This window comes from Phyllosticta citribraziliensis (assembly GCF_038025025.1).
Source record: "Phyllosticta citribraziliensis strain CPC 17464 chromosome Unknown J3D65scaffold_8, whole genome shotgun sequence".
Classification (NCBI taxonomy): Eukaryota; Fungi; Ascomycota; class Dothideomycetes; order Botryosphaeriales; family Phyllostictaceae; genus Phyllosticta; species Phyllosticta citribraziliensis.
The window spans coordinates 931778-955021 of NW_027117345.1; the positions used below are offsets into that span (position 1 = coordinate 931778).

The window sequence follows — 23244 nt, forward strand, 5'->3', positions numbered from 1 at the left end:
TCACTAAGGCTAGACATTTGCATGACCGCCTCACCCGACGGTGGTAATGTCCAGCCAACGGTCATGATGGATCGTTGGTGCTGGCTTGTACCACCGACGTCGATGTAAAAATTGAATTGTGCGATCAAGGGGTGCGCGTTACCTCAAACCCATTTTCCAAGCACACTGCGACATCACGCCTCCAAGGTTCGCTCCTGTCCACGCCCGATTCCCCCTGTGATCACTGGATGATGTCCAATTGATAGCAACACCAGGGCCAGAAAGTTGCGCACAAAGCGACAATGGTGCCTCTGATTCGCAGTTGCGTAAACGTCTCCTTCGACTCGTACAGATCGATTCCATCCAAGGTCACCCTCGTCGGCTGGTTTCCAAATCATGGCCCAAGCGCCTGAGATTCCACCATGATCCCTTCTCGCCAGACTCCACCGGTCCACGCCGTCGATCTCGAGCCGTTCCGCAACCGCTAGCTCTAGTCGAGCTTAGCCAGACGTCGCTCCTGCGCTGCTACTGCTGCGAACCCGTTCTCCACCTGTCCACCCATCATCCATCGCCCCCTTGACGTCCTCCCTCCAGGCACACATGCACATCATCTGGGCAAACTAGGCGACTTGGCAAAGGAGTTAAAGCTATGCAAGGGCTCCCAATTACCGAAGCTGCTGGCTTCCGCTGTCGTGTGCGACGGCTAGTGCTCCCACCTTTGCAGACCGCGCGATGCACGCGATGGTCCCGCGTCGTTGGAGGGACCCGATGGGAAGGGCCCCATTCCAGCTGCACATTCGCTCGGCTGATCCTACCGAGTCTGAGCGCGCGCAGACCCTGTCGCTGATTTTCCGATCGCCCCTTTAGCGCAACCTTTCATCAACGTCACTCTTCAATGGAAAGACCCAAGTGTCGCTGTTATCATTCTCTCCCGTGTATGGAGTTAGCAAATCGGGAACAATGTTAGAGAAAAAGACAACTCTCATGTGATCTATTATGCTACTACATTCAAACAGGCCATACATGCTCGGCTTTCCATATCAAGTGTTCACCCTTTCACCGCGGCAAAATCTCCACAGATAAAAACCGAACTTCTTGTTCCTGTACCGCAAGGAAACACATCTTCCTTGTGTAAAATGCGGCCATGGAGCAGCAAAAGTCAACGAACGACAGGCTGTTGGCTGAGCATAGTCGGCGTGACAAATTGGTGGTCCATGGCCACAAAAGCGAGTGATGATAATGTTCAAGAGCGAGAGAGATAGAGAGGTGACGCCAACTTTCATAAAAGATCAAACGAGCGGACGGGCGGACTCAGCCGGCGAGAGGCCTGACTGCCTTCAAGCCTTCTTGAGTTCCGTGTTTCCCTCCACCTTCTTCAAGCTCACACCGTGCAGCTCGACGACATAGTTGCCGTCAGTGTCGCGCGATCCACTGCAGCCGCTCACCTCGATCTTGAGGGTCTCGCTTCCGGTGCTAGAGCTGGGCACCGTGAAAGTTGTCTGAATGTCGGCGGCGCTCTTGCCGGGGGCAGAAGCCAGGACGCTGGTCTTGCCGATGGACAGGCTGGCCTTGCAGGCAAAGGCTTGGGACTGCGAAATCCTGGCCGACAACTGGTAAGTGGCACCGGGGCACAAGGTCTGGTTCTGGGAAAGAGTCATGATGGCGTCGGGTTGCTGAGCAACAATCTTGCCCACGGTAGAGGTGGAGCCATCGGCGGCAATCGCGGGTGATGCGACAAAGAAGATGTCGGCAGATGGCGAGTAGGGCTTCCAGTCATCGGCGTTGCCCTGCAAATCTGTAGACGCAAAGTCGCTGTTCAAGACAATGTTGTAGTCGTTCGAACATGCGTCTGCTTCATTGTCGCGACGCTCAAGAGCGGGGGGTGGCGCATATGTTGGCCTCGGCGGAGGTGCGTACTCTGGACGAGTAGTGGTGCTCAACGCCGTCACAGAAGAGCTCGTCGTCGGGAAGCAGCTGCTTGCGCATACTGAAGTGGTACTAATGCTCACCGACGTGGTAGTGCTCACTGAAGTCAAAGTGACAGTGACTGCAGGCGATGAAGTGCAAGTGTCCGCAGGAGTTGTGGCGTTGGCAGATGGCGTGGGGAAACCGCTCGTGCCAACTGGAGTTGAGAAAGCTCCGCTGCGGTTGCCCTCAGATCCCGAAATAGGCGTCGTCGCATTTGCTGAAGGCGTCGGGAACCCACTAGACGGGGCCGTGGCCAGGGGAGTCGTCGAGTTCAAACTGGGGGTAGGGAAGCCGCTCGTGCCACCAGGCGTAGAGAACGCTCCGCTGCGGTTACCCTCCGTCCCAGAGATGGGCGTCGTCGCGTTTGCAGACGGCGTCGGGAATGCATAGGACGGAGCCGTAGCCAAGGGGGTGGTCGAGTTCAGGCTGGGGGTGGGGAAACCGCTCGTACCGCCTGGCGTAGAGAACGCTCCACTGCGGTTGCCCTCAGTGCCGGAGATGGGCGTCGTCGCATTCGTAGACGGCGTCGGGAATCCATAGGACGGAGCCGTGGCCAGGGGGGTAGTCGAGTTCACACTCGGCGTAGGGAACCCGCTCGTACCACCGGGCGTGGTAGAGAAAGCTCCGCTCCGGTTGCCTTCAGTTCCAGAAATAGGCGTCGTCGCATTCGCGGATGGCGTCGGGAACGCATAGGACGGAGCCGTGCCCAATGGAGTGGTCGAGTTCAAGCCACCAGCGGTCGTAGAGTATGAGCCGCTGCGGTTGCCCTCTGTTCCGGACACGGGTGTCGTGGCGTTGGCACTCTGAGTCGGGAATCCACTCGAAGGTGCGCTACCCGCTGGGGTCGTAGAGTTGGACGATGAAGGAGCAGGGTAGCCAGGAGCAGTACCAATCGGCGACGAAGTCGAGTTGACCGGGGCATAGGTGGGTGCCGTTCCGATGGGCGTGCTGGTCGTGGAGAATTGGCCACTCCTATTGCCTTCGGTACCAGAAATCGGCGTCGTGGCATTGGCAGAGTTGACGGGAACACCGCTTGGCGCCGTTCCTAGTGGAGTAGAAGTCGTTCCATTCACCGAGTTGACAAGAGATCCGCTGGGTGCCGTTCCGATGGGAGTCGGCGTCGTGGAGAACTGGCCGCTGCGGTTACCCTCTGTCCCGGAAATTGGCGTTGTTGCGTTTGCCGAGTTCACGGGAGAGCCACTTGGCGCCGTGGCAAGAGGGGTTGAAGTCGTGCCATTGACCACAGAAGGACCTGCGTACGTAGGAGCGGAAGGCGTGCCGGTCGTAGAGTATTGACCGCTGCGGTTGCCCTCCGTGCCCGAAATTGGTGTTGTTGCGTTTGCTGAGTTCACGGGGGAACCACTCGGCGCCGTGCCAAGAGGCGTCGTGGTCGTACCATTCACACCTGCGTAGGTAGGAGCGGAAGGCGTGCCAGTTGTAGAAAATTGGCCGCTTCGGTTGCCCTCCGTCCCAGAGATGGGCGTCGTCGTGTTTGCAGAGTTTACGGGGGAGCCACTCGGCGCCGTGGCAAGAGGTGTCGTGGTCGTACCATTCACTACGGATGGGCCTGCGTATGTGGGTGCAGAAGGCGAGCCGGTCGTGGAGTATTGGCCGCTTCGGTTGCCCTCAGTGCCGGAAATTGGCGTCGTCGCATTTGCAGAGTTGATTGGAGCACCACTCGGGGCCGTTCCGGAAGCGATGGGCGTCGTAGAGTTGAGGGGTGCGCTCGGGTATGTCTCGAAAGCAGGCGTGCTGGTTGTAGAAAACTGGCCGCTGCGGTTGCCCTCAGTTCCTGAGACCGGGGTAGTGGCATTAGCAGAATTGACCGGCACTCCGCTCGGGGCGGTTCCCAGAGGAGTCGTCGTGAATTGTCCACTGCGGTTGCCTTCTGATCCAGAAATAGGTGTCGAGCTGGCTGGAGATGTACCATTGGGACCGGCGTAAGTCGGGAACGACTCGAGAGGCGCAGTCGTGGAGTACTGGCCACTCCTGTTGCCCTCAGACCCAGAGATCGGGGTAGTGGCATTAGCAGAGTTGACTGGTGCTCCGCTCGGGGCAGTGCCCAGAGGAGTCGTCGTGAATTGTCCACTGCGGTTGCCTTCTGTTCCAGAAATAGGCGTCGAGCTGGCTGGAGATGTACCGTTGGGGCCGGCGTAAGTCGGCAGCGACTCAAGAGGCGCAGTCGTAGAGTATTGGCCGCTCCTGTTGCCCTCAGAACCCGAAACCGGGGTAGTAGCATTAGCAGAGTTGACTGGCGCTCCGCTCGGGGCGGTTCCCAGAGGTGTGGTTGAGAATTGTCCGCTGCGGTTGCCCTCAGTGCCCGAAACCGGGGTTGAGGCAGCTGGCGTCGTGGTGTTGCCCGATGGTGTAGCGTATGAGGGCACGTCTGTCGCAGGAGTCGTAGAATACTGGCCGCTACGGTTCCCTTCTGTGCCAGAAACTGGGGTGGTGGCATTTGCAGAGTTCACGGGCACACCGCTAGGAGCAGTGCCCACGGGCGTAGAGAATTGGCCGCTGCGGTCACCCTCAGTGCCCGAGACAGGCGTGGAACTGGCAGGAGCCGACGAGTTGGACGAAGGTCCGACGTACGTGGGGGCAGATTCTGCCGGAGCAGATCCAGACGCGGGTGTGGTTGCATTGGCTGAGTTGATAGGGGACGCGCTGGGAACGCTAGTAGGCGCAGGTGTAGAGAACTCGCCACTGCGGTCGCCTTCCGTGCCAGAAACAGGCGTGGTTGCGTTGGCCGAGTTGACAGGAGAGCCGCTCGGCACGGTTCCGACAGGACTCGTAGTGGACTCTCCAGGGGGCGGAGCGTAGGTGGGAAGAGCAGGTCCTGAAGTCTCAGCTGCCGGGGATGTGGACAGGCCAGCAGTAGAAGCGTTCACCGACGGAGCAGGAATTCCGCTGGAGCCAGTACCAAGCGGGGTGCTAAGGGAGAGGCTACCGCTGCGGTCTCCTTGAGTTCCCGAGATAGAGGCTGGTGCCGTCGAGTTTGCAGGAACTTCGCTCGTAGGCGAGGCATAGGGCGGAATGACCGATTCTCCACCAGTAGATGTCGAATTCGCGGTCTCTGTGTTGGTAGAAATCGTGATGGGAACCACCGAGGTGCCATTGACGGAAAATACCGTCGAAATACCAGCGGAGGGCGTGGGCGTAGTGGAGTAAGAGCCCTCGCGAGGTCCCTCGCTGCCGCTGATGGGAGTCGAGTAAGCTGGCGGAATAACGGTCTCTCCGCCGGTCGATGTGGAATTGGCCGTCTCAGTTTCGATGGAAATCGTCACTGGAACCACTGAAGTTCCATTGGTGGAATACACCGTCGAGAGACCGGCTGATGGGGTCGGAGTGGTTGTGAAAGAGCCCTCACGAGGTCCTTCGCTTCCACTTGGGGTCGACGACGGCGGGAAGACGGTCTCCCCTCCAGTTGAGGTAGCATTTGCCGTCTCGGAGGTTGCCGTAACCACGCTCTGAATGACGCTGCTGATCTCAGAAACGAGGGTGGAATTGAGCGCTGCCGTCGTGGACGGCGGAATAACGGTCTCTCCGCCAGTGGAAGTGAAGTTGGCAGTAGAGGATCCGACAGTTGACGTCACAACGTACTCAGAGGTTATGGTCGACTCGACGACACTTGAAGGGGGGATGACGCTTTCGCCCCCTGTAGATACTGCGCCTGAGGTGTTGACGGCGTAAGTTGACGTGACCACCTGAGTAGCCGTGAGGGTCAGGTGCGTCGTCTCGAGGCCAGAGTCCGTCGACTCGGTGGAGCTCGCCGGTGGAATGACGCTTTCTCCTCCGGTAGAAGTGGAGTTTGACGTGGCAGTCGACAGTGTAGTTGCTGACGCTCCTCCAGTGACACTAGGACCAGGGATAATGGTGCTGCTCGAAGACTCGACGATGACGACATTGCCCGAAGTAATGGTATGGATGGCAGACTCGAGGCCGGTGGCAGTAGCAGCCGACGTAGACGTGATCGCGGGCAGCGTGACTACGTATGAAGTGGTGAATACCTGGGTGTTGTTGAATGTACAGATTGCTTGGGCCGAAGCAGCATACGAAGAGGCGGAGAACCACGAGATGTGCAGATAGCCGCTGGCATCAGTGTAAGTAGTGGTAAAGGCAGTAGCACCACCAGTGCTCGTTGCGTTTCCGTCGCAGTTGGGAGGCAAAGCCGTACGTCCGAGCCTCAAGCCAGAGTTCGGGGTTACAGTTGCATTTGGAGCAGGCCGCGTGAAGGGAGGAGCGTCGGTCCCGTTGAATTGGCCAATCGATACCACACCAGCAAAACCGGCCCCTGGCACATCAGTTGGGACGTAGTTGGTCGCGTTGCCCAAAAGAGAACAAGTGAATCCGCCATCAGAGTTGGGTGCGAAGTCGAAACCTACGCAAATGGAGGAACTTGATGAATCGTCGTAACTTGAGCACAAGGAGGCGCAGTCGGCCGGATATCCAACACGGTCCTGTGAAATTGGGGTGTCGGTGTAGTTGACACCACAGAAAACTTGGTAGGCAAATGTGTGGTTGCCGACGGCGTAGTTCTTGATCGTCCTGTCGTCTGCTGGACAGTCGATTGACTGGCCTATTGGCCCGTCGGAAGGCGCAGGTGCACTGGTAGTGGCGGGACTCGAAGCCGAAGGGCTACTCGATGAGGAGCCACTTGGGGACGAAGAGCTACCAGCAGACGCTGTCACTGTCTCAACTTCACTGAACACAATACTGCTGTTGACGGTAATCGTAGTCCGCGCGAAACCCTGAACCGTAGAAATCTAGCATTAAGTCAGGAGACGGAGAATTGAGGACAGGTTCTAAACATACCCGACCCTGAGCATTGTAGGTTGAAGTGGTAGTACGCGGCCCGGGCAAGCCAAGGCAGTCGCAAGCACTTGAGAGCCCCGAGCTGATTGACTTGAGAGCAAACGCAGTAGAGTCGAAAGTAGAGTTGGCTTGGACTTGGCGCATGAAAACATTGATGGCTTCGACGTTGGCTGCTCGTTTGTCAAGCACCGGGGCCTCGGTGGGTTCTGGAGCCCTAGCCTGAAGACTCGGTCCTACGGTGGTGGTGCTGGTAACAGTGACGCTGACAAAGTTGTTGACGGTGGCAGTTCGGGTAGATGTGACCTGAGTGAGGGTTCTGGAGCGAATTAGTCATTTAGCAGAAGAAAGTTCAGGGTGGATCGACTCACGAGGTCCCAGTGTAAGGAACGACGACGGTGGAAGTCTTTTGGCCAATGAGGGTCCTGCAGAGATCAGACGCAGAGACGTGGCTCGAGAGGCATTGGTAGTAATCATTCGAGGGAACGCAAGCGTCTTGCCGCTTGAAGACGCGCTTATAGACATCGTTCATCCATCCTTGAATGTCCGCTTCAGGTGCTGGAGCTCGTTTCTGGATGATGTGGGCGTCTGACACGGAAAAGGAAAGACTGGCGGCCAAGGCCACGAGGGTAGAATGAGTGAACAGCATGCCGAGCAATCAGAACGAATGGCGATTGCTCCTGCACGAACAATGACTGTGTCGTGTAGTGACAGAAGGCCATGACAGAGTGCGGTGCCTAATATGCTTTATACCGAACAAGATGAAATGAGACAGAGCACGCCCTTTACCACCATCATGGCAAAAAGCCCACCATGGCGAAGGCTGGTGGAGTAGAAAATTGTGCCTTGCAGAGCCAACGGCCTTGCCGGCCATTTCCTGACTGGCAAAAGTGCCACCAGAACGCGTGCGCGATGCATAGAGGGGCAAGAAATGGTCGTATTCCGAGACAAGCCCTGGGTTCACTCAGATGGGAATATCCTGAATCAAAGAAACGGGTGTAGACACGACGCGGTGGTGGGTTGATCGTTCCATTCTTGGTAACCAGGTTCAGGACTGGTTGTCAGGAGGCATTTGTGGGAGGCACGCCCTTGCTTCGCTCTCTCCTTTGATTGACCAAAACCGCGAAGTCCGAGAGCATGTCGCAATCTGGTCTAGCCTCGACGAGTATACCCTAAAAAGGGGGGCACGATTGCTACGCGTGTGACGCGTGAGGGCGCGTCTTCCAAGGCAAGTGGGGAAGCTGTATGCAGGAACAGAGACATCGTCATGAATTTGAAGTATGGCAACGTCGAATGAAGCCGAGCGACCGAGGCGGACTCGAGAAGAAAAAAGAGAACCAAAGGCAGACAGAGAGAAAAAATAGACAGACAACAAAAGCCTCTCGGAAAGCAGAGCGATGACTTGAACTTGGGACCAAAAGTAGAAAATCTCCTAGACTGTCTCTGTCAGAGGCGCTCTTTGCACGACGCGGTGGCAGCCGTCTGCGCGACGTGGGAGCCCGGCGAGGAGTCAGCGATGGGCCGGGCTGAAGGCGAGGAATGCAACAAGGTCGAGTCGCGACCGCTGTGGCTGGTGGAGGATTGATGGGGCGCGGTTTGGTGGTCGGAGGTTAGAGTTAGGAGTCGGCCTGGAGTAACCGGGGCTTGGCAGGGCACCGACGCGCAAGCCCAAGCGAGACGTAGCAATCAAACATTCAGTTCCAACCTCCCGCATCGCTCTCCCTCCACACCTCACCAGCATGCGACCATCCTAATCTCCCTCTGCTCTGTCAAGGACACTTTCGACCTGCTCCCATGCAAGCCACCATCACACCAGCTGAACCCGCCGAATCCTCCACCACCTCACCGGCCCGCAACACTTTCGCCAGACTCCATTCCACATGGGCGCATGCGCTTCGTGCCTAGGCCTTGGCCGCAGGTCTTCACACGATGAGGTATGATGTCTTCCTCGTTGGTCGCCGTACTTCTGCGCTGGGAACGAGCCTCGACGGCTGACTTATCCCTTACACAGCCCTCGGACACTTCGCAGCTCCTAGGAGACCAGTATCAGTCACAGTACGGCGCCGCTGCTTCCTCCGGCCCACACCTGGGTGGCAGTCCTCAGCCCGATCCCGAAGAGATCAGGCGTCAGCGTGACGCGCTGGAGCGCATTTGCGCGCAGACTTCGGAGTAGGTCGCGCCCCCAATCAGCCAGAGAAGTCCGCTAACAACTCATCCCTTTGCAGCAAGTTGATCGATGTCTCACAATCCACGCACACTGATGAGGGCTCCAAAATGACCAGCGAGTATCCTCGTCTTTTCATGGAGCGTTTCCCCCCCACCAATCACGAAGACAGCCGCCCGTCGTCGTCCGGAACAGCTTTTGAGCACGATGAAACGGCATGGCTCGCTGAAGTCACAAAAGATATGGGCGACGATGGCGACTGGAACCACGTCAGAGTCGTCGATAACGGCTCTCTCACCATTCAATTCGACGAAGTCTTGGGTCTGAATTCGGATCGCAGGTCCTCGCCTGTCCGCGCCTGATGGGCTTCACACCACCAACCTCCTTCGCAGCCCCCACCCAACAGCTGAGTCCGCTGTCCTTACGCCAACCGCGGCGGAATCGCCGAGCACTTTCTCTCCTTTCCAATAATTTCCTTGCACTCACATGCTTTGTCTCTCCTGCTATCGGGTTTCCTTTGGATCTGCGTTTTAGGTAATTTTTCGGTTTGGTTCCAGAGCCCGACGTGGCTTCTGCAGAATGGCTTTCCTTGTCTTCAAGATTGGCGCTTTGGGCAGGAAGGCACAACGTTACAAGGTAGCATATCTTTCCTACCATAGCTATATACCCAGATTTTGGTTTTCTTCCTTGACAGTTGCTCGAATTCTTTACGTCTGTTTTGAATCTGCACAAGTCGATCAGACTTGGAACTGCTGCTGAGGGGGAGCGATTCCGCCGTTTCTAGTGCTCAATTCGGGAGACCACATTTCCTTTACTTCTCTCAACAGACCTTCAGCTCTCTCTCATTGATCACCCAGCGGAAAGTTTTGCTGCCTAGGTCTAGGCAGAGCCTCCTGCCGTTTTGCAGACGATCGGCTTGGCGAGACTTGGCTGCAATACGTCATGCCGGACACGATCTGCTGGAGATCATGCGTCACTGCCGACGACCTTCCCTTGCGTATTGTCGCGGATAGCTAGACAACCACCGCTATCAGTCGATACCACGGCCCATCTTGACAATCTCCACCTTGTTCGGTAGCTAGCGACTACCTTCCCTTCGACCTTTTCTTGGACATGCCTTTTGCCATATCCACAGATTTCCTTCGGAGCAGCAGCTTCTCTCCACGTCAACACTTCGCGCAGGTGAGCATTCCTCTCCACAGCCATGTCAACGCTCGTTTCTGCGTGAGCGTGGTTCTTCTGATCTTCTCGCTTACGGATCCTTTCACGCTTCCGACGGCGCCTCAACGTCTCTGCCGCTGACTTCAAGAAACAGATTCATTTAGATACCGACTCCGTGTGTTGGGTGCTGCCCCAATATCCATCACCCCGCATCCAAAAACAAAACACCATTCCAGGTCTGCCTTGGACAACGAAAAGTACAGGAAAGTAATCTCAGGGAGACCGACCAGATTCATCCAATTCCACACCACATCGTTTCCCTTCTCCCTCTCCCTCCCCTTCCTCCTCGCAAATCACGACTTAATCCTCTCTCACTCCTTGTCGGCCTCTTTCTCGACTGGCTTGAGGGGAAGCGTGTCCGGGATAAACTCCAGGAGCACCTGCTCCGCCTTCTCCCTCTCCTCCCGGCTCAGCTTGCGCTGTGCCGGCGGCAGCTGGTCGTCCATGTGGAGAGCACCATGGAGCTTGCCGTACGACTCCCAATCCCAATCTTCTCCCGGCAGATGCTGCATCATCTTTTTCGTCTGTGTTCTGGGGTCAGCGTCAGCACGTGGGTTTCTCTTAGGAGGCGGCAAGTCTCTCACAGCTGAGTAGACGATGCCCTCCTTCGAGACGATCATCCCAGACTCAGCCAAAGCGGCCGTGGAGCGTCCAGCTGGATGAACACGTGCAGACCGGGAGCCTTCCGGTGGGTGGGCAGGGCCGGTGTATGAGCGTTCAGCAGCACGACGACGGCGACGGGACTCAGCTAGGCGCTTTTCTTCCAGCTTCCTGTGCTCCTCGAACTTCCAGGTGTCAAAGTCGGCAATCTCCTGCTGGCGTCCGCGCTCGTAATCCTCGCGGTAAGCAACTACGCTGGCCCTGCTCGCAGGCTTGAGTTTGTCTAGGCCGACGAAAGGCGGAAGAGGCGGTCGCGGCTGACGGTAGTGCGCCTCGTCAAATGGAATCTTATCGAGCTCTTCTTCTAATGCTTCGTATGTGCCTGGACGGGCGCGGGTACGCGTGGCCAGAGCGGGTTCGGAGTTGACGGGTCTCTGCGTGGACATGGTGGCGGTAGGCAATGCGGGTATGTTGTCGGGCTGACGTGGAGCGAAGCGACCGCTGCGCGTCGCACGATGGTTGTACGCGCTGGGTGAGCGCTCGCGAGGGCGGAGCTGAGCGGCACTGAAGAGCGGCGTCGAGCGGTGGGTGGTGCTGAGTTGCTCTGGCGTCCGCGTCACAACTGCGTGGTGGGCGGGCTGTTCAATCACGGCGTCCCCTCTGAGCCTGAGATTTGGACCAGGCTGGAATTGTGACTCTGCCGGATTGCCTTCCTCCTCGTCTTCCTCGTCGTCCAAGACGACACGATTGAATCTGGCCCGCCTTGGGCGTCTTTCCGCCAACTCCTCCTCGGTATCCGACGACGCGATGCGCCTGGTGATCTGCACTTGAGTGCGAGTGCTCTGCTGCGGTGCGGTAGACGGCCACGGACGAGCGACAACGTATCGCGTGGGGCTTTGGCGCGAAGCCGGGGATGCCCGCTGCGTGGATGAAGAGCTGAGCGGAAGTCTGTTCAAGATCTGGGCAGGGTCCTCGTTCTCTTCGTTGCCTGGCGAAGACCTTCTCTCGTCGTTGCGATGCTGCTGCTGTGGAGGGTCGGGAAAATCAAAAGGATTGCGGCGGTGTCTGAGCTGACCGTTTGAAGGAGGCGGCTCACGACGCTCGACTGGCAGTTCCTGAAGCGGCAGTGGGCCTGCGTGAGAGGGGAGACTTGCCAGTGGGATGGGCTCCGGGGTTGAGTCTGCTCGGTAGTGGATCGGGGCTGTGGGCGTATACTCGTCGACAATGGTGCTTGCTGAGTGGTCTCGGTGTCGCCGTTGAGTGGCCTCTTGGTCCTCGGCCAAAGCAGTGTTGGAGGACGTCGCGTCGAGAGCTGGAGAATCTTCGTAAATCTCAATGGACGGGACAACAGTGTCGCCATTCACCAAACCGGTCTGACTCGCCAGAAGCTCGCGTCCACCTTGGTGCGCAACGTCATCAAAAATAGAGCTGTCTGCTTCGAAGAAGCGTCCAAAAACGGGAAGGTCTTGACGGCGTGGAGCCATTGTCACGTTGGGGCTTTGCGGAGATGCTGGTGATGGTGTTGGCAGACTTGGTGATAGCGGGCGGTATTGGCTTCGCTGGTGGTCGTCAGACCTGGGAGACCACCGGACTGCTTCGGGCCGCGCGTGAGTAGCAGAGCGCGCAGGCGCAGAAACAAAAAGGCCTGGGGATGGACTTGAACTTCTGATAGAGATGGGTGCGTCAGAAGTGCCGGGCCTTCGCCGTCCAGCGTTATTTGCCGAAAGCCTTTCAGCATCGCCTCTCATGCTGCTCTTCGCAAGCTTCTTCCTCTTCGGCACCTGCGCTGGCTCCTCCCTCGAAGCATCTCTCTTTCTGGAAGACCTCTTCGAAGGCTGTCTTGACGAACCCTCTCCGTTTCCCGGCCCTGACCTGTAACCCACGGACGAAGGATCTCTCTCCATGCTAGGGGATGTTTGACCACTCTGGACCGCCGGGAGACTCGAACGATTCATCAGGTGCATGCCGTGGGCGCCATTCCGTATCTCGTTGCAGGGCACGCACTGCTGATGGCCGCACCTCGGACACCTCTTGAGCAAGCTGGTGTTTCGCGCGTTGCAGTCGCCACATCTGGCTGTGTGGACCGTAATTTCAAGAAAATCGCGGTTGGGGCAGGACATGTTGACAGATCAAGCGTTGTCGTCTCACAGTGAATACCGATACAAGCGCAAGGTCGAGAGGAGCTGGGCTGATGGGCCAAGATACAATCAGGGTGGACAGTGCCGTCGCAAGGTCGGATTGAAGAGTAGGGGAAATCAGAGGTTGTTTGTCCCGACCGGTCCTTTGAAAGTTGCCAGGTGTGGATGGTTCTCGATACAGCTGTCTTTGATCTGTTCGTTCTGTCTGCGGCTTGACCGCGAGACACGGGAAATCGGAAGGTGGTGGAAGCTTAGGGATGATCTTGCGAGAGATGCTGCTCGAAGTCGTCGACCTGCTTTCGGGGATGGGTCTCGTAGCTTACCTGTCCATGGCCACTGTCAGCGACCTTGCTGTAAGTAAAGATGAAGAGGCGAATGGAAGAGCTATCAACAACACTTACGCAAACGAGGAAGTCAGCTTGGTTTGGAAGATCAAGGCCTTTGGAAAAGGCGGATATGCCTCTTAATGGAGCAGAGAATTGTTGAAAGATGGAAAGGGGGTTCGTAGACTGGTTGACAACTCTCTCAGAAGCTTGTAGTCGATGTTTTGGCTCTCAGAAAGTTGCAGTTGGTAGCGAGGCAAGAGGAGCCAGAGTAGACTCTTAAGTACCCGAAAGATACCCACCTTGACAGGCACCACTCCATAGCTGTCCAGCCAATTTTCAATCATGCGCGCAAAGAAATCCACGAGACGTCGCGACGTGTTGACCCAGGCCATACGTAGCCGACGTCGGCAACCCGAAATCGGTGGCGTGCACAAACGCGGCTTTTGAGTGGTCGGCAAATGATGGCCACATGGTTGGAAGATCCGAAGGACAGTGGTCAGAGAAGGTTGATTTGACGTGCTGGACTACCATCGTGACTTCCGGAGCACGGTGGCTACCATGGATGCCTGTCGAGTCCCACGCGCCAGAGCTGAGTTTGTTCTTATTTTGACACAGCTGGCTTTTCGGAAGCTTCGTGTCGAATCATGATGGCCTCATTAGCTCCAAGATTTGCAAGAGGCTTTGTGAGAAGCGTCGCGTTGGGTGGCAGCGACGATACGCATGCGACTTTTGCATGGACTTTGGGGAAGCTGGACGTAGACGTCATTTGAGGCTTCACATAAATGGTCGACACGCACTTGTTTGGGCTTCGCTTGGGACTGTTTTTGGGGCCGACGTCGCGAGGGAAAGACGTGAGTATGGTGTTGTGAGTTACAGATCCGCCGATGAGAATATGGCAAGGTGAAGTTAGCCGGCTTCATCGACCACCACACAAATGCTGCTGAGGAGCTTTGATTCATCAGTTCCAAGAAAGCTTTCTGACCAAGCACTGATTCTGTTGCTTGTGAAGTCATAGTAAAATGCAATTCCAAAGTGCTCTGCTTGGAGCCCAGCGAGACCACTGTATTGAGAATGGCGGGCTTTTGACACTCGGATCAATGTCTACAGATTTGACGCCAGAATCTTAGCAGACTGCACGAGGCTTGCAGAGTATCAAGATGCGCCGAGGTGAAAAGCCCGGCGAAGGAAAACAGGCAGCCGTGCAAAGGAAAGCTACATGGCAGAGCAATCGACAGATGGTTGATTCACGAAGACGATGCGCGGACAACGTGAATGTTGAGGTATACCTCGGTTCCTTCGTACGCTTTTGCGCCAGTAGACTCACAACAGTGAAATTGTATGGAATGAAAGGTGTGCGCATCCAGCCTGGTCGAAGGAGCTGAACGGCAAACACTCGACAATCAACTAGCACACTGGAGCTGCGTGCCGCGGCTGTTGCACCAAGACTGAGCGCTCCCTATCATCGGCCCCGATACCATCTGTCTCTGATCGCGTTCCTTTCTTCTATTCTTAGCCATCTGTGGACTAGCAGCCTCGAGAAACCCAACACTGACGCTCGCTGGACTGTTGCGAGAAACGCAAACTGACACAAGGTCCCGGAAGTCCCTGAGCTGGCCGATCTGACATGAGCTTAAACGAAGATCCAGTGACATGCGTCTTGTACGTAGGCCGATTCCTGGCAATCCTTCGGAGGACGTAGTGGTGTGGTCGCTGAAACATGTCATCTCGACAGAGGGACAGGTAGGATTTCGTAAAACTACGAGTTTTTCAGCTTCACCTCGGAAATTCCGACTGTCAACAGCACGGCTGCCTTTTGTGGAACTTCCAGAGTCAGAGTCGGCGATATGCGAAGGTGTCAAGACCTTGCAAAGGGTGTGAGATATCTGTCAGCTCAATATGCGTACTAGTACCTCGTGCACAAAGCACAAGAGCCATTCGCCATAACTGCCGAATGATGCCGTGCCGATTCGGTCCTGTCATTTTCGGCAACTAATCAGGCCAAGATGGAAGCTGGACGGGAACTGTTCGACCTTGAGCGGCGTTGGATTGTCCGTGTGACTTGAGGTGTTCCGTGTCAGCGGTCAGGTTTTGTTGCTCCAGGCCAAATAACTTGTGCAGCGGCTCGGACGACAAGCTTTCCCGAAGACGCAGCGTCGAGGAAATTCTGTCCGCATCTTGTTCGCGACTTATGCATAGAAGTTTCGAGCCCTGCGCGCATAGTGACGTAAGGCTTGAGTGACTAGGCCGATCCGCCCACGCGCCTTGGGTTTGGGTCCAGTCTCAGACGCGGCCCGCAGTTATGCTTAAGACGCATCTGTGACGCCAACGCCAACAGCTTGGCCCATTAGAAGTGCTGTGATATTGCCAGGGTCTGGAGGAAGCAGGCAGCTGCAGATCCTGTCACACACTTGGCGCTTGACTCGCAAGCAATGGCGACTTCCTTCGCATGAATAAGCTCCCTGATGATTATGGGAGATTGACCCCATCATCTCTTGAGTTTTCGCTGGACAATTAGCTGTCGCGTTATATAGGCGAACAGCTCTCATGTAGGCGTCGGCATGCAATATTGTTGTTGTTGATTTGATTGTTCAATGCGCTCCTGCTTGCTCTCGTCCACTCCTTAATCGCTACTGGAGAGCTTTCACGATGATTGAAAAACCACTTTTCTTGCTTCTTTTTGTACTGTCTGCCGCGTGGGCTCGCCCGCTCCATCGTCGCCAGGTCCCCGATGATCCTTCATATGGCCAAGTCCTGTCTTCGGTCAACACGAATCTGAAAGCGAACAATCCAGACAGAATCAGCGATGCCATGTTCGGACTTCTCGTCCGGAACCAGGCAGCGGTCGGTCAAGGAAGTGTGACAGACACAAGTGAGTCTCTTTCCTAACCTCGATGCGATATAAGAACCTGACCTGAGGTTTCCAGATTGCTTGCAACAATCTGTTGCCGACAGAGCATTCACAAATGCCAAGGCCGCAGGGGATGTGAATGGCATGACCAATGCCCTCGTGTACCGCGCTCTGGAGCGCAACACTGGTAGTGTTGGTCAACCCAGCAATGCGTGTACCTCTTCAAAGGCCGTCAATCCGGAGATAGAGGCGGTCACTCAACATCAGGTCAGTAGCACGTCTGTAGTGTTGTTAGTCAAAAGCTCACCAGACTTCAGGACCCAGCCATGCCCGGAGCAGCCGATACCAATCGATTCATCACGTTGCAATTGGCCCAGCAGATTTCTGCAATCGGCGGCGACCCTCAGAGCGCGTTGAAAGCAGGAGCCTACGGCGTGACTTCGAGAGATATTCTGGACGCGGCTGGGGCAGCAAATGGAGCAGCAAATGGCCAGGGCGCGGCGAACGGAGGAAATGCCACGGCGACTGGCCAGACTCCACCGGCAGCCGGGGCCGCTCCGCCTCCTCCGCCAAACGGAGGAAATGGACAAAATCCGCCAGCAGGGACCGCTCCGACTCCTGCAAACGCTGGAAATGGCCAGAATCCGTCAGCGGCTGGGGAAGCACCAGCTCCGACTCCGCCAAATGGCCAGAGTTCGCCTGCTCCTCCAAACGGAGGACCCGGGATGATGCCGCCGCCGCCGCCATTGGGCGCTCCTCCACCGCCACCGGGCTCTGATCCGATGGCAGCTGGAATGATGCCGCCGCCACCACCACCATCGCCAATGGGCACTCCTGGCTCGGGAGCGGATCCGATGGCAGCTGGAATGATGCCACCACCACCGCCGCCGCCGCCAATGGGCACTCCTGGATCGGATCCGATGGCAGCTGGGCTTATGCCACCGCCGCCGCCTCCTCCGCCGCCAAATGGCACTCCCGGAGCAATGATGCCGCCGCCGCCGCCACCACCACCCGGAATGACTCCTCCGCCGATGAACGGGCAAGGAATTGGTCAAGCTGGTGATGGACAGGCAGCTGGCCAGGGGGGTGGGCAAGGCAACGGACAGGGAAACGGTCAAGTGGGCCAGGGAAATGGCCCAAAGGGTCAGGGGAATGATCCTAAGGGCCAGGGGAATGATCCTAAGGGCCAGGGGAATGATCCTAAGGGCCAGGGGAACGGTCCGGCTGGCCAGGCGAATGGTCAAGGCAACGGACAGGGAGCCGCCAATGGTCAAGGACAAGGAGCAGCGAATACCCCCGCCGCTGTCGCCGCGAAGCCGGATTTGGGCAGTGCGACGAATCCGACCGTAGTGTACGGCAAAGGGTTCGACGGACGCGAAGAGTTCAGCTACCAGCCCGCCGACATGGGCCAATTCACCCACGGCTCGGCGCAGGACATCAAGACCGTGACCGAGTTCATCTGCGATCGGCTCAACGACAAGTACCAGGCGCCGGAAGATACGGTCGATCAGTGCAGGCAAGCGTCGACACAAGCTGAAAATCGAGGGGGCAAAGCGGCTGCGACTTCGTTCAACGCTGCGATGGGATTTGCGGATCCACCAGGGCCCTGATCCGCGGAAGTGGAAAAGTTGGGTTGAGCGCTGTACGATAGGAGCATTGTCTATATCTGTTTTTGGCCGAATGGCTTCCTCGTTTGGAGACGCTCGCTTCCTCTCGTTGCCTGGCCGCCTTTGGATGTGGTTTATTCTGGCATTTGTTGAGTAAGTCTTTTCCAATCCTTGGTTCACCCTCGCTCTTTCTCAATTCAGTCGTGATATTTTTTCCATCCATCACACGATCGCTTTCAGCGTTGAAGGCTGACTGACAAAAAGGCGTGCGTTAATTATACCCTGTTGCGGCCATGTAGGGAAGCGTCGCGCAACGATCGGACGAGTCTTGTCCAAACGGCATCAGTTGGAGTAAATGTTTGCAAGTGGCTTTGGCTTAAAGCCACACTTTTCGGATAGCGTCCTCTTGAGCGCGCCGAATCGCATGGTTTTGGATGCATCTCACCCCAGTCGCTCGTTCGCAGAAGCCATTGTCCACTGGGCGCAGGCGCCCTTCTTGTACGATTAGGCGCAGTGCGGATGGGCGCCGACCCGAATCAGACAGTCGTTCTTTTGTCTGCAAGTGAAAGACTCAGTGATGATGAGATGGACATGGCCTTGGTGTGAAGTCGAAGAGACAGAGAATCAGAGACGCGGTCGTCGGTCGTCGCGATAGACGCGTCCCCAGGATCCACGCTAGGCCCAAGTAGGTCAAGTGCGTGAATCCCTGCGAGCCCTCCCAATTCTGACTTCTTCGCCTTCCGTTTGTCTTTCCACAAGTCACAGGCCGGACGACTCGAGACACCAGCTGCTCTACAGGTGTAGAAATGGAGATAAAGAATAATCACTCTCATATGCCATATACACAATGAACAATACGCTAATCAACATCATCAGTTCGTCACAAACACACGCATCTCTACAATGCAAACAAGGAAGCAAGAGCCACCGCCAAAAATCCAAGAAGTGCATGACTGCTCGCGCCCACAGCCGTCGCCGCGTTCTTCTTGTGTCCGTTCGATGAACCAGCCGCCGTACCATTCGTGACTGAATCTTTGACACACTGGCCCTTGCCCCACATCACATCATACACACCGCGCCAGGTGACCGTCGGGTCAAAGAGCATGGGCGCTGTGTACCAGATGCGGCACTCAGTCGGCTCATAGACAAACTGCAGCGGCGTCTGCGAGTCATCGCCAGGGCGCAGGTTGTCGCGGTAGTTGATTGCGGCCGCGAGGCCCTGCGAGGTACCAGCAGCGCGGACAAAGACTGACGTGAGGTTGCTCAGTGTGTCGACGCCAGAGTTCGTCAGCAGTTTGGCACTGGCCCGCGTCGTGGTGAACATCTCCACCGTCGCCGCCTTGTAAGCCAACGTGTCCCAGCCGATCGTCTCGGCGCCCTTGGTCCCGCCGACGCCTTGCATGGGCCCTGTTTGCGGGCGTCCGCCGATCGCGACTTGCTTGACAGCGCCCTGGCTCTTTGCCAGCTCGGTGAAGATGGCACAAGTCGATGAGCAGTAGCCATCCTGCAGAAGCACAATGTTCTCGGCCGCGAACGGCTGCGCAGCCACGTTGGTATTGTTCTCGTAGCCCGTGACGGAGAATTCGTCATCGCCGACGCTGAAGGGGTCAGAGAAGTTTGTGCGCACGATGCTGGTGAAGTTGTCCGAGTTGAAGACGTGAGGGCCGTAGAGATCCGCCCAGTCGGCAAAGTCCTTGTTGTTGGCGTTGAGACTGCTGTTGACCCAGAATTCGGAGACGAGGACGCCAGTGCCGACGAGGCCTGCTTCGAGTATGGTTTCGTTGCCCGCGACCAGCTTACTTTGCGCCCATGCGGTCGTCACTTGGCCCATGGCGTTGAAGGCGGAGTTTGCGCGCCAGCGAGTGCCTCCATAAGGCTCCATTGTGGGGAACAACTGCTTGAACAAATCGTACCCCAGCTCGGTGGCTCCACCGCCATTGGCTCGGAGGTCTACAATAAGGTACTTCTTTCCAGCCTTGACGGCATCTGCGAGGAACTGGCGAACGACAGATTGAAAATCTTCCGTGCCATCTTCCTCGACGGGCATGAAGCTTGGAATACTGAGCACGGCCACGTTCTGATAGCCAGTGTCGTTCAAAAAGTAGCCCGAAGCAATGTCGTCAGAGGTCTTGTGCACCGGCCAAGGATATCCTGTCGCGGTAGGCGCAGTAGCAGACGCCGACGAACTGGGCACTCCGGACACAAGGCTGCTCAGGTCCAGTGTGTTGTCTCCGCCACTGCAGAATTGGTCGAAGAAAGACTTGCCATTGGTGACACCAGTAAAGTCTGCGTTGACGACTGCAACGTTCTGGATCGAAGTCTTGGTTCCGTTCTCATGGACGAGTTCGGTAGTATCTCCATCGTAAGCAGATGTGCCGGTGAGTCCTGCAAAATTGCCCATCTGGTCTGCAGCACCATAAGCTTGCTTGGCAATGTTGAAGAAGAGGTTGTTGTAGCGTGCGTCTGGATCATGGAAGCCTCCATCCTGGCTCGCGAGGTCGTTGAGGTAATCTTGCGCCGGGCGTCCATTGATTGTTTTGACGGCAGAAGGTGTGAACTTGGCCCCTGCGTTGGTTTGCTTCAGATCCTCTGAATCTCAATTAGTGAATTGTCGGGCAGGAGATCATGCCATCCTCACCAAAAAGGAACACCTCTGGGACAGCTGAGCCGTCATGAGAGACCGAGACCAATCGACCAAGCCTACCAAACAGAAGTATTCCTGCAATATCGGACAGGTAGGAAAGGTGACCGTCGTCTGGAGGTGTCAGTCTTGCTCCGTTATGGCATTCGCTGGTATTACTCACAAGCCTTGTTGAGCAGGTTGGATATGTCGATCTGCACATCATACTCGTTGCTATAGCCGCCCTTGCCCACAGTGTCCGAAATATTTTGGAGTCCAGCCAGGATGTCAACCGCTGGATTGTCGTATCCGCTTGGAGGATTCTTAATGTATGCGAGCGTCGACTGCCACTCCATAATTTCGGAGATCTCGTCAATGAGATTTTGGTCGCCGCTCTTGTCCACCGGCACTGATTTGAGACATTGGTAGCCAAGCGAAGCCCCAATAATCGGCGTGTCTGATGCAGCGATTAATGATGTGAAAGCCTGGCTGACTTGGGCGCAAGGCTGGCCGTTGGTCGCACTGCCTGTTTGAATCGTCGGACTTCCTGTTATTGTTGCTGGTACCGATATGCTCGCAGGAATTCCACTCCCACTCATTGAATTGGGCGCAGCGGCGGCCTGCCCAAAAAGGACTGCTCCAAAGACTGCCGCTTCGACGAACATGACTGTGTAACGTAGAAAGAACAATGAGAAAGTTTCTCGTGAAACAAAGCCATCATGACTCTGACCGCGGACCTTGTGGTCTTATGAAGCGTCGAGGTCGTGCCGAGTGGCTTCACGGTCGTCTACTTTGGCCCGTTGCTGCGAATGGAGCCTCGATCCACCGGCTGCATTGGTCCGCAATTTAGCGCCATTCTGGCCACTGAGCTTCCAATTTAGGAAGATACGACGGGGCGAAGAGTCGTTGTGTATTGAAAAAAGCCATAGAGCGTTGACAAAAAGGCTCGTGCTAGGCATCAGTAGGATTTCGAGGGTCCACAGCTGGCTGTGTAAGATGATCATCGTTAGAAGTTGGGCAGGGGCTTTCCCGTAGCACCAAGAAGTCGCAGCCCCCACCATGATGGAGATCCTTTCACCGAGACCTAAAAATACAGCGGATTGGATGAGGCAACTGATTGAAATTGATATCATGCACCAATTCCGCCCATTTGGTTGGCTTGTCAACGTACACATGATGAATGAGCGCACGAAATCGTAGCCGTCATGTACTGTACGATTCTTGGCTGGTCGAGAACGCCGGGTGCGATTCAATCGGCTGACCCTGGAAATGTGGGTCCGTAGGCGCCGAAGGGTTTCCAGAAGACCATAAATTGAGCCACGTCCCGCGCCGAGATCTTGCGCCGAGATCTAGTCGTGGTAGCAGGATTGGGATGCGGGCTGCGCTGCAAAACAGACCCACAAAGAGGCGTTGTTTGGTGCGCCTAAACTAGGCCGAATTACCCAAGCGACTATACGGACTGGACAAGGAGCAAGGCTGAGGCACGAATGGCGGCATCGTCGCCGACAGGTTTCTGCTTGTGGGGACGACAAAGGGTGGTTGATCAGATTTGGGCCCCATAATGGTGCGCCGTATTAGCTCGCCTCCAAGCTTCAGCCACGCTGTTCACACGAGAAAAGAAAGAGACGGCGAACAATCCTGATTTCAACCATAAGCAGCCAAGACCCTGTGCAATCTACGACTTACAAAGACCTTGATTTTGATTTTGACAACAAAGATGAAATGTTTCAAAACCTCGCTTTGTCGCCTGCCAGCCTCGGAATAAGTTTTGACGCATTCTCAAAGTATATTTTCTTCCTCAAGCTGTCTTCCATAGGGAAACTCTCCAGGTCTTGTGTGAAAGAGAGAACAGCCGGGCGCGGGGCGTAAGGAAAGTCAGACCCGAAGAGAATCTGATCATGAGGAACAAAGTCCAAAATCATTTTGAGCTGACTGTGAGCTGTCGAAAGAGCCAGGTCGTAGTAGAAGGATTTCGCATCTTCGAAGATTTCCTCGGCAGTCTTTGTTGCATCGGGGAAACTGGTCGCAGCCAGAGTAACCCGTTTGATGAGAAACGGCAACGTGCCGCCGCCGTGCGACAGTATGACCTTACAGTTAGGATTCTCCCGCTTCCTGTTGCTGAGGATCAGGTCGACTGCAGTCCTCGTCGACTCGTGCGGATACTCGATCAGTGGCTGTGGCATCATGGGGCTAATCAGGGTCGTGTCGACCGGGTGTGTTGGATGAATGAAAACAACAGCATGGCGGTTATTGAGCTCCTGCCAGATTGGTTTGAACTTTTCGTGGCCGAGGTAATAGTTTCCTTTGCCGTATCTCGTCATCAAGACGATTCCGTCGGCCTTGAGGGTATCCAAAGCGTACTTGATTTCTTCGAGGGCGGCGTCAACATCCCATAGGTCAGGGACAGAGGCGAAAAAGCCGAAGCGGTCAGGCTTTTGGTTGCGAAGGTCTGCGCCGTGCTCATTGATTTTCCGCGCCAGCTTCCTCGCTGAGGCTCCCTCCAGGATGGTTGGTCCAGGAGCAGTGACAGACAAGATAGCTGTCTTGACCCCTGCTTCTTTCATGATATTCTCCGATGTCTCTGGCGTCCAATCAGGCAAGATCCATCCCGAAGGATCGCCACCAGGCGTGGATTTGATTGCTACGGAGCTGCAGTCAGTTTTGACCATAGTAGTGTAGTGAAGAACGTCGCACCCTCCGCAAAGTCGTGGGGTATGAAGTGATGGTGCGTATCGATCTTTCGCGGGAGCGCCATGGTGACTGTGGAGGGTTTGTTCGGAATGTCGTTGACTTCTGCTTTGCAAACACGTTTTGCAAGAAGTACCTGGCCTTAAATCTCGCGACCTGATCCGCCTCGTAGTGTAAGGTGTCCGGAGTCCGCTCTCGTCATAATTGCGGGGCAAAGACGCGGTGTCATCGGGAGCGGCAGCTAGTTTCTCTTGGTCTCGCGACCAGCAATTCCGGTAC

The 23244-nt window shown here is 56.1% G+C and overlaps 5 protein-coding genes across 5 annotated transcripts; 2 read left to right on the forward strand and 3 right to left on the reverse strand.

The window, feature by feature from the left end:
• Window positions 1-8633: 8633 nt before the first annotated feature.
• J3D65DRAFT_669129 (late endosomal/lysosomal adaptor and MAPK and MTOR activator-domain-containing protein) lies at window positions 8634-9279 on the forward strand (the record flags this gene model as incomplete). The annotated part of the gene is made up of 3 exons (XM_066803167.1): window positions 8634-8687; window positions 8765-8922; window positions 8979-9279. 3 exons carry the CDS (start codon window positions 8634-8636, stop codon window positions 9277-9279), a joined length of 513 nt encoding a protein of 170 aa, XP_066653735.1.
• Window positions 9280-10232: 953 nt separating this feature from the next.
• J3D65DRAFT_659825 (uncharacterized protein) lies at window positions 10233-12858 on the reverse strand (the record flags this gene model as incomplete). Its single annotated transcript, XM_066802561.1, has 1 exon — window positions 10233-12858. One exon carries the CDS (start codon window positions 12856-12858, stop codon window positions 10450-10452), a length of 2409 nt encoding a protein of 802 aa, XP_066653736.1. The 3' UTR covers window positions 10233-10449.
• A 2529-nt stretch (window positions 12859-15387) lies between these two features.
• On the forward strand, window positions 15388-17796 carry J3D65DRAFT_434712 (uncharacterized protein). The gene is made up of 3 exons (XM_066796211.1): window positions 15388-16071; window positions 16127-16317; window positions 16368-17796. Exons 1-3 carry the CDS (start codon window positions 15849-15851, stop codon window positions 17658-17660), a joined length of 1707 nt encoding a protein of 568 aa, XP_066653737.1. The 5' UTR covers window positions 15388-15848; the 3' UTR covers window positions 17661-17796.
• Window positions 17797-18555: 759 nt separating this feature from the next.
• Window positions 18556-20876, reverse strand: J3D65DRAFT_646717 (uncharacterized protein; the record flags this gene model as incomplete). The annotated part of the gene is made up of 3 exons (XM_066802293.1): window positions 18556-20246; window positions 20296-20412; window positions 20462-20876. The coding sequence occupies 3 exons, from the start codon at window positions 20874-20876 to the stop codon at window positions 18556-18558; spliced, it is 2223 nt and encodes a 740-aa protein (XP_066653738.1).
• A 1128-nt stretch (window positions 20877-22004) lies between these two features.
• Window positions 22005-23032, reverse strand: J3D65DRAFT_669134 (uncharacterized protein; the record flags this gene model as incomplete). The annotated part of the gene is made up of 2 exons (XM_066803168.1): window positions 22005-22918; window positions 22972-23032. The coding sequence occupies 2 exons, from the start codon at window positions 23030-23032 to the stop codon at window positions 22005-22007; spliced, it is 975 nt and encodes a 324-aa protein (XP_066653739.1).
• Window positions 23033-23244: the final 212 nt, after the last annotated feature.

Excerpts from the sequence above, each read along its gene's own strand:
- J3D65DRAFT_434712 (XM_066796211.1), top strand. The coding sequence starts at position 15,849 with ATGATTGAAAAACCACTTTTCTTGCTTCTTTTTGTACTGTCTGCCGCG. Across the intron at positions 16,072-16,126 it reads AGGAAGTGTGACAGACACAA|ATTGCTTGCAACAATCTGTT; the intron begins GTGAGTCTCTTT and ends TGAGGTTTCCAG. Across the intron at positions 16,318-16,367 it reads AGGCGGTCACTCAACATCAG|GACCCAGCCATGCCCGGAGC; the intron begins GTCAGTAGCACG and ends ACCAGACTTCAG.